Source organism: Pelobates fuscus, chromosome 11 (assembly GCF_036172605.1).
Source record: "Pelobates fuscus isolate aPelFus1 chromosome 11, aPelFus1.pri, whole genome shotgun sequence".
NCBI lineage: Eukaryota > Metazoa > Chordata > Amphibia > Anura > Pelobatidae > Pelobates > Pelobates fuscus.
In genome coordinates this window covers 26754639-26764739 of record NC_086327.1, presented here as the reverse complement: position 1 = coordinate 26764739, position 10101 = coordinate 26754639, and the positions used below count along the sequence as shown (strand labels likewise).

The following is a 10101-nucleotide window of genomic DNA, read 5'->3' as shown; positions in this document are numbered from 1 at the left end:
CCAGCACAGGTCGTTCTCCTTCAGCCTTTTTATACAAGGGTCCCTCAACAGGCACGACAGCATGAAAGACCACATTTGCACAAGGTTGGATGCCGAGCTACTCATTTCCTTTTCCTCCTCCTCACACAGAGTAGAATAGAGACTGTTCCCCCTACATAGGGTCACTTGGCAGGTATGGATTGACATCTGTCCTCAAAGCCCCTGATACACACTGACAAAGAGCAGAATAGAGACTGTTCCCCATCCTCAGAGCCCATGATACACACTGACACAGAGCAGAATAGAGACTGTTCCCGTCCTCAGAGACAATGATACACACTGACACAGAGCAGAATAGAGACTGTTCCCTGTCCTCAAAGCCCCTGATACGCACTGACACAGAGCAGAATAGAGACTGTTCCCCGTCCTCAAAGCCCCTGATACACACTGACACAGAGCAGAATAGAGACTGTTCCCCGTCCTCAGAGACCATGATACACACTGACACAGAGCAGAATAGAGACTGTTCCCCGTCCTCAAAGCCCCTGATACACACTGACACAGAGCAGAATACAGACTGTTCCCTGTCCTCAAAGCCCCTGATACGCACTGACACAGAGCAGAATAGAGACTGTTCCCCCTCCTCAAAGCCCCTGATACACACTGACACAGAGCAGAATAGAGACTGTTCCTCAGAGACCATGATACACACTGACACAGAGCAGAATGGGGAATATTCACTAAATGCCAAACATTGTTATACAGGGGAATATTCAGTAAATAAGGATAAGGTGGGGGACCTACTGTCCTCCCCCCTGGCCCCCACCCCTGCGCGGTGGGTGGGGGGCATAAATCACAATGGGGGGGACCTACTGTCCTTCCCCCCACCCCCACCCGAGAGCGGTGGGTGGGGGCCATAAAAATAATGAGGGGGGGGACCTACAGTATGATGTTGTATCGATCAGGTAGTGTAAGGCTTACGCCTGCTTCACAGTGACAGACTAAACTCCCCGTTTAACGCACCGCAAACAACCGCAAACAGTCCATTTGCACAAGGTTGGATACCAAGCTAGCCATGTCCCGTTCCTTGTCCTCACTGATGTCATTGAAGGTCTCTTCCTCCACCCAGCCACATACAACACCAAGGATCCCCGAAAGATGATAACAAGCCCCCTGGGACGCCTGCTGTGTTTGGTCTTCCACCTCCTCAAAGCCACCTTCCTCCTCTGACTCCTCTTCTTCAGACTCCTCTCTCTGCGTTGCCTCTCTCTGCGTTATTATAAGGTGTGTTAAGTAGTACTATTCTTATCAGTTTAATACCTGTTGCGTCTCCTATCAGTGGACGTGTATATGGCAGCGATTTTAGGAACCGTGAGATAGAAAAAGATGGCAGTGCCTGGGGGATACCCGACGCGCTCCCTGAGGAGGAGCTGCCGCACTTAGTAAGGAGAATGATGGGGGACTTGCTGCCACCCAAGCAGGCAAAGGCAACACCCTTGGAAGGGCTTTTTCGTATCCCTAAGCCACCTAAAGTCCCCGCAACAGCATCAAGTGACTTGATTATTCAATTCAGGCACGGAGCAGACAAGGCAGCAACCTTGAAGGCAATCAGGGGTAAGGCAAACTACCGCTTTGAGAACATGGCCTTAAAATTCTATAATGACCTATCCGGCAGCACAATGGTGTGGCGGAGGTCACTCAAACCCCTTACCTCACTCCTCCAACAGCGCAATATAGTATACCGCTGGCGTTTGCCACGCTTGCTACAGGTGACACGAGGCGAGATCACCCACCAAATCCATGACCTACAAGACGCAGCCACACTCTTGCGAGATTTAGGTCTGCCGCAGGACTGTCTGCTAAAACCACAACCGCAACCCGCCACCAGGCCCACGCACACCTGGGACCCGAGCAAGGTCACCTCGTTCAACAGGCTCCAACATTTGTCCCTGGAAACCTAGCCGGGACATCATGCACAATTTGAATAGAAAACAGGACTAACAGGTCAACCCTGCTTACGGAGACTCTCAGGTCATTGATCGTGTCAAGAGGAGGGGAACAACTTCAAAAATAGATTCCTGGCAAATTCTTAAAAAAAACGTGCAAACTGCTGCTGCCGAAATATCTGACAACTCAGCAAAGGAAGCAGCAGCGGGTACAACATCATCATCATCACACCGTACGTCCATGTGTGTAATGCTGCCTGCCTGAGACATAGACCAGATATGAGTGGCACTGTGCAGTGGCAGAGGTCTGCAGAGTACACGCTGTAGGCCTGACACACCCGCTTGAAGACAACTAACTGCTATTAGCTTACACTGGAAAACTTTTTTTCTTTGTAAAAGCACGCTACAGAGACACCAGATATGAGTGGCAACTGTCAAAGTACGCTGGTAGGGTTCTGCAGGGCACACGCTGAAGGAAGGCCTGACACACCCGCTTTAAGGACACTGACTGCTATTAGCTAACACTGTAAAACTTTTTTTCTTTGTAAAAGCACGCTACAGAGACACCAGATATGAGTGGCAACTGTCAAAGTACACTGGCAGGGGTCTGCAGGGCACACGCTGAAGGAAGGCCTGAAACACCCGCTTTAAGGACACTGACTGCTATTAGCTTACACTGGAAAACTTTTTTTCTTTGTAAAAGCACGCTACAGAGACACCAGATATGAGTGGCAACTGTCAAAGTACACTGGCAGAGGTCTGCAGGGCACACGCTGAAGGAAGGCCTGACACACCCGCTTTAAGGACACTGACTGCTATTAGCTTACACTGGAAAACTTTTTTTCTTTGTAAAAGCACGCTATAGAGACACCAGATATGAGTGGCAAATGTCAAAGTACGCTGGCAGGGTTCTGCAGGGCACACGCTGAAGGCCTGAAACACCTGCTTTAAGGACACTGACTGCTATTAGCTTACACTGGAAAACTTTTTTTCTTTGTAAAAGCACGCTACAGAGACACCAGATATGAGTGGCAACTGTCAAAGTACGCTGGCAGGGTTCTGCAGGGCACACGCTGAAGGAAGGCCTGACACACCCGCTTTAAGGACACTGACTGCTATTAGCTTACACTGGAAAGCTTTTTTTCTTTGTAAAAGCACGCTACAGAGACACCAGATATGAGTGGCAACTGTCAAAGTACACTGGCAGGGGTCTGCAGGGCACACGCTGAAGGCCTGAAACACCCGCTTTAAGGACACTGACTGCTATTAGCTTACACTGGAAAACTTTTTTTCTTTGTAAAAGCACGCTATAGAGACACCAGATATGAGTGGCAAATGTCAAAGTACACTGGCAGGGGTCTGCAGGGCACACGCTGAAGGAAGGCCCGACACACCCGCTTTAAGGACACTGACTGCTATTAGCTTACACCAGAAAACTTTTTTTCTTTGTAAAAGCACGCTACAGAGACACCAGATATGAGTGGCAACTGTCAAAGTACGCTGGCAGGGTTCTGCAGGGCACACGCTGAAGGCCTGAAACACCCGCTTTAAGGACACTGACTGCTATTAGCTTACACTGGAAAACTTTTTTTCTTTGTAAAAGCACGCTACAGAGACACCAGATATGAGTGGCAACTGTCAAAGTACGCTGGCAGGGTTCTGCAGGGCACACGCTGAAGGAAGGCCTGACACACCCGCTTTAAGGACACTGACTGCTATTAGCTTACACTGGAAAACTTTTTTCTTTGTAAAAGCACGCTACAGAGACACCAGATTTGAGTGGCAACTGTCAAAGTACGCTGGCAGGGTTCTGCAGGGCACACGCTGAAGGCCTGAAACACCCGCTTTAAGGACACTGACTGCTATTAGCTTACACTGGAAAACTTTTTTTCTTTGTAAAAGCACGCTACAGAGACACCAGATATGAGTGGCAACTGTCAAAGTACGCTGGCAGGGTTCTGCAGGGCACACGCTGAAGGAAGGCCTGACACACCCGCTTTAAGGACACTGACTGCTATTAGCTTACACTGGAAAACTTTTTTTCTTTGTAAAAGCACGCTACAGAGACACCAGATATGAGTGGCAACTGTCAAAGTACGCTGGCAGTGTTCTGCAGGGCACACGCTGAAGGCCTGAAACACCCGCTTTAAGGACACTGACTGCTATTAGCTTACACTGGAAAACTTTTTTTCTTTGTAAAAGCACGCTACAGAGACACCAGATATGAGTGGCAACTGTCAAAGTACGCTGGCAGGGTTCTGCAGGGCACACGCTGAAGGAAGGCCTGACACACCCGCTTTAAGGACACTGACTGCTATTAGCTTACACTGGAAAACTTTTTTCTTTGTAAAAGCACGCTACAGAGACACCAGATTTGAGTGGCAACTGTCAAAGTACGCTGGCAGGGTTCTGCAGGGCACACGCTGAAGGCCTGAAACACCCGCTTTAAGGACACTGACTGCTATTAGCTTACACTGGAAAACTTTTTTTCTTTGTAAAAGCACGCTACAGAGACACCAGATATGAGTGGCAACTGTCAAAGTACGCTGGCAGGGTTCTGCAGGGCACACGCTGAAGGAAGGCCTGACACACCCGCTTTAAGGACACTGACTGCTATTAGCTTACACTGGAAAACTTTTTTTCTTTGTAAAAGCACGCTACAGAGACACCAGATATGAGTGGCAACTGTCAAAGTACACTGGCAGGGGTCTGCAGGGCACACGCTGAAGGCCTGAAACACCCGCTTTAAGGACACTGACTGCTATTAGCTTACACTGGAAAACTTTTTTTCTTTGTAAAAGCACGCTACAGAGACACCAGATATGAGTGGCAACTGTCAAAGTACACTGGCAGGGGTCTGCAGGGCACACGCTGAACGAAGGCCTGACACACCCGCTTTAAGGACACTGACTGCTATTAGCTTACACTGGAAAACTTTTTTTCTTTGTAAAAGCACGCTATAGAGACACCAGATATGAGTGGCAAATGTCAAAGTACACTGGCAGGGGTCTGCAGGGCACACACTGAAGGAAGGCCCGACACACCCGCTTTAAGGACACTGACTGCTATTAGCTTACACCGGAAAACTTTTTTTCTTTGTAAAAGCACGCTACAGAGACACCAGATATGAGTGGCAACTGTCAAAGTACGCTGGCAGGGTTCTGCAGGGCACACGCTGAAGGCCTGAAACACCCGCTTTAAGGACACTGACTGCTATTAGCTTACACTGGAAAACGTTTTTTCTTTGTAAAAGCACGCTACAGAGACACCAGATATGAGTGGCAACTGTCAAAGTACGCTGGCAGGGTTCTGCAGGGCACACGCTGAAGGAAGGCCTGACACACCCGCTTTAAGGACACTGACTGCTATTAGCTTACACTGGAAAACTTTTTTTCTTTGTAAAAGCACGCTACAGAGACACCAGATATGAGTGGCAACTGTCAAAGTACGCTGGCAGGGTTCTGCAGGGCACACGCTGAAGGCCTGAAACACCCGCTTTAAGGACACTGACTGCTATTAGCTTACACTGGAAAACTTTTTTTCTTTGTAAAAGCACGCTACAGAGACACCAGATATGAGTGGCAACTGTCAAAGTACGCTGGCAGGGTTCTGCAGGGCACACGCTGAAGGAAGGCCTGACACACCCGCTTTAAGGACACTGACTGCTATTAGCTTACACTGGAAAACTTTTTTTCTTTGTAAAAGCACGCTACAGAGACACCAGATATGAGTGCCAACTGTCAAAGTACACTGGCAGGGGTCTGCAGGGCACACGCTGAAGGCCTGAAACACCCGCTTTAAGGACACTGACTGCTATTAGCTTACACTGGAAAACTTTTTTTCTTTGTAAAAGCACGCTATAGAGACACCAGATATGAGTGGCAAATGTCAAAGTACACTGGCAGGGGTCTGCAGGGCACACGCTGAACGAAGGCCTGACACACCCGCTTTAAGGACACTGACTGCTTTTAGCTTACACTGGAAAACTTTTTTCTTTGTAAAAGCACGCTATAGAGACACCAGATATGAGTGGCAACTGTCAAAGTACACTGGCAGGGGTCTGCATGGCACATGCTGAAGGCCTGACACACCCGCTTTAAGGACACTGACTGCTATTAGCTTACACTGGAAAACTTTTTTTCTTTGTAAAAGCACGCTACAGAGACACCAGATATGAGTGGCAACTGTCAAAGTACACTGGCAGTGGTCTGCAGGGTACACGCTGAAGGAAGGCCTGACACACCCGCTTTAAGGACACTGACTGCTATTAGCTTACACTGGAAAACTTTTTTTCTTTGTAAAAGCACGCTATAGAGACACCAGATATGAGTGTCAACTGTCAAAGTACACTGGCAGGGGTCTGCAGGGCACACGCTGAAGGCCTGAAGCACCCGCTTTAAGGACACTGACTGCTATTAGCTTACACTGGAAAACTTTTTTTCTTTGTAAAAGCACGCTACAGAGACACCAGATATGAGTGGCAACTGTCAAAGTACGCTGGCAGAGGTCTGCAGGGCACACGCTGAAGGAAGGCCTGACACACCCGCTTTAAGGACACTGACTGGTATTAGCTTACACTGGAAAACTTTTTTTCTTTGTAAAAGCACGCTATAGAGACACCAGATATGAGTGGCAAATGTCAAAGTACACTGGCAGGGGTCTGCAGGGCACACGCTGAAGGAGGCCTGACACGCAGACGCTTGCAGACAACTAACTGCTCTGCAATCTATTACAGTGAAAAAAATTTTTTATGTAAAGCTTAAGCTATTGTGACAACAGATATAAGTGGTGGCACTGACTGGGCAAATGGGCACAGCATCCACTGAGCCTGACACAGAAGCTGGCAGACAACTAACTGCTCTTCAATCTATTACAGTGAATTTTTTTTTATGTAAAGCTTAAGCTATTGTGACAACAGATATGAGTGGTGGCACTGACTGGGCAAATGGGCACAGCATCCACTGAGCCTGACACAGAAGCTGGCAGGCAGGCAACTGCAATTACATTGCACAGAAAAAAAAAATAAAGCAGACTGATGTTCTAGCCCTAAAAATAGCTTTTTGGGGTGCTGTCCTTACAGCAGAGATCAGATGAGTCCTTCAGGATTGTAGTGGACACTGAATACCCTAGCCTAGCTATCAATTTCCCTATCTAATGAGCAGCAGCTACCCTTTCCCTCCTCTCACTAAGCATGCAGCTTCCAAATTAATCTAAAATGGATGCTGGGAGGGAGGTGGGAGGGTCTGCTAGGGAGGGTGTGCTGCTTATTGGCTGGAATGTGTCTGCTGACCGTGAGGCACAGGGTCAAAGTTTGCTCAATGATGACGAATAGGGGGCGGATTGAACCGCCCATGTGTTCGCCCGCGGCGGCGAACGCGAACACGCTATGTTCGCCGGGAACTATTCGCCAGCGAACAGTTCGGTACATCACTATTACTAAATGCTAACTTTTTGTTTTTAACTATTTTGGCCACATCTGCGTAGTACCACAGTGCTTTCTTGAATTTTTTGCTTTTACTGACAAGCCTAATGCAATTTTCTGTTGCCTTCAGTAGTGCAACTTTTAAATAATCCCATTTCTCTTGGACTCCATTTAAATTGTTCCAGTCTGATAATGACTCCTTTACACATATTCTAATTTTAGAAAAGTCTGTTTTTCTAAAGTCTAAAACTTTTGTTTTTGTGTGGTGTGACTCAGTCACTGTTCTTATATTAAACCACACTGACTGATGATCACTGGATCCTAAACTTTCACCTACAGTAATATCTGATACCAAATCTCCATTTGTTAACACTAAATCTAGTATGGCCTCTTTACGAGTTGGCTCCTCAACGACTTGTTTTAGAGACAATCCCAGTAGGGAGTTTAGAATATGTGTGCTCCTGGCACACGCAGCTATTTTTGTTTTCCAATTCACATCAGGAAGATTAAAGCCACCCATGATGATAACTTCCCCCTTCATTGTCATTTTAGCTATTTCCTCAACTAGTAGATTATCTAACTCTTCAATTTGTCCTGAGGGCCTATAAATCACATCTACACGAGTTACTGTGTGATTACCAGATTCTAACGTAACCCAAACAGACTCTATGTTCGCCTCACTAACTTTTATTAGGCTAGATTTTATGCTATCCTTCACATACAGGGCCACCCCTCCCCCTTTCTTACCTTCCCTGTCTTTTATATATAAAGAGTACCCTGGTATTGCTATGTCCCAGTCATTTTTCTCATTATACCATGTCTCAGTAACAGCGACTAAATCTAGGTTATCAGTTGCCATTATTGCCACAAGTTCATGGATCTTTTTCCCTAAACTGCGAGCATTTGTAGACATGACTCTAAGCTTATCATTTTTTAACACACTTGCTACAGGCACCTTCTGTCCTTGTTTTGGGGTACAATTGGATTGATGTTTTATCACCCTTTTGCCCCCCCCCACCCTCCTAGTTTAAATACATCCTAGCAAAACCTCTGAACTGGTCACTGAGAACATTTGTTCCCTTTTGAGAAAGATCAAAACATCTTTTTTGTACAGTTTATTTCCATTACAAACAGAGCTACCATGAGAAATAAAGCAAAATCCTTGCTCCCGCCGCCATTTACCAAGCCACAAGTTAAAGTCCCTAATACGAATTTTGCATCGAAGGACTCCCGCCATGACCGGACATCGGGATATGTATGGGAAAACTCTATTTTTTTTAATGCAAAAACGTAGCTTTCGTTTCTACTGTGACCATTTTTTTTTAAATTCAGGCAAAAAAGCATTGCACCAATTATTTCTATAAAATATCAATCAAATAACTATTGTATAAAAATTTGTAAAAAGCTAACCCATTAGTTTTATTATTATTATTATTATTATTATTATTTTTAGTTGTGAAGCAGTTGCCAGCTGCCACCAGGAAACTCAGCAGCTTTCAATGTATCGTATTCTTTGTGATGTTCCTCGCGATAGTAAGTATATTATTCTTTTATCATGCCAATATAATATTTACTGAAAAGACCAAACAAAGCATTGGAGTTGTTGAAGGAGCTCAACAAGAACAAAGAGTTGCAACAATAGCCACCAAACAACGTCACACAGGTATGATGACTGTAAATGTTGCTGGACGCTTAGGGAATTTACTTGGGGAGTATGCTACGCTCTATGGCCTTGCAAGACTTAATGGTTACCAAGCCTACATCTTTCCAGGAATGCATGACCAGTTATCCAAAATCTTTAAAATTCGACTACCTGTTCTTAACCAGGAATTTGCTAAGCGTATCAAATGGAAGGATTACAGACTTCATAATTGGATGTCTCCAGAATACAGGAATTTCCAAGGGGACTATGTGAGACTAACTGGTTATCCTTGCTCCTGGACATTTTATCATTTTTTAAAGGATGAGATTCTAAGAGAATTCAGTTTTCATGAATGGATTAAGGAGGAGAGCTACGCTTATCTTGCTAATGTGCGAGGTAATAAGAAAAATGTTACCTTTGTTGGGGTGCACGTCCGCAGAGGAGATTATGTAAAAATTCTGCCAAACAATAAAGCAGTTGTTGCTGATAAGGGATATTTACAGAAAGCAATGGACTATTTTAGAAATAAATACCAAAACCCAATATTTGTGGTGACCAGTAACGGCATGGACTGGTGCAAGCAGAATATAAACAATTCCCTGGGCGATGTCAACTTTGCTGGAGATGGTAGAGAAGGTTCTCCAGCCCGAGACTTTGCCCTTCTGGCACACTGTAATCACACTATTATGACTATAGGAACGTTTGGGAATTGGGTTGGGTACCTGGTAGGAGGTGAGACTGTCTACCTGGCAAATTATACCTTACCTGACTCTAATATCCTTGAACGTATAAAATTTGAGGCCTTTTTTCGACCTGAATGGATTGGAATTCCAGCAGACCTTTCTCCACTTCTGAAAAATGGCAACCCATAAGTGGATGTTATAGAGGTCAAAATTAATTTAGAAACTAGGATCCAGATAGAGACTTTTTAAGGCTAATTAATTATTTTTATAGGATCCAGGGACATCCATAGACACCTATCTATATAAAGATCAAAGACCAAGATAAAATCTTGGTCTTTGTCAAGTCCTTTAGTATTAGATGAACTTTTAAATTGTATTGTAATAAAAGAATTATGGATATTGTTTTCTATATGCTTGTTAATAATTTAT

General features: G+C 45.3%; 1 protein-coding gene across 1 annotated transcript; it reads left to right on the top strand.

Annotated features, from left to right (window-relative positions):
- Positions 1 to 8997: 8997 nt before the first annotated feature.
- LOC134576716 (galactoside alpha-(1,2)-fucosyltransferase 2-like) lies at positions 8998 to 9861 on the top strand. Its single transcript, XM_063435432.1, has one exon. It carries the CDS (start codon positions 9013 to 9015, stop codon positions 9859 to 9861), a length of 849 nt encoding a protein of 282 aa, XP_063291502.1. The 5' UTR covers positions 8998 to 9012.
- Positions 9862 to 10101: the final 240 nt, after the last annotated feature.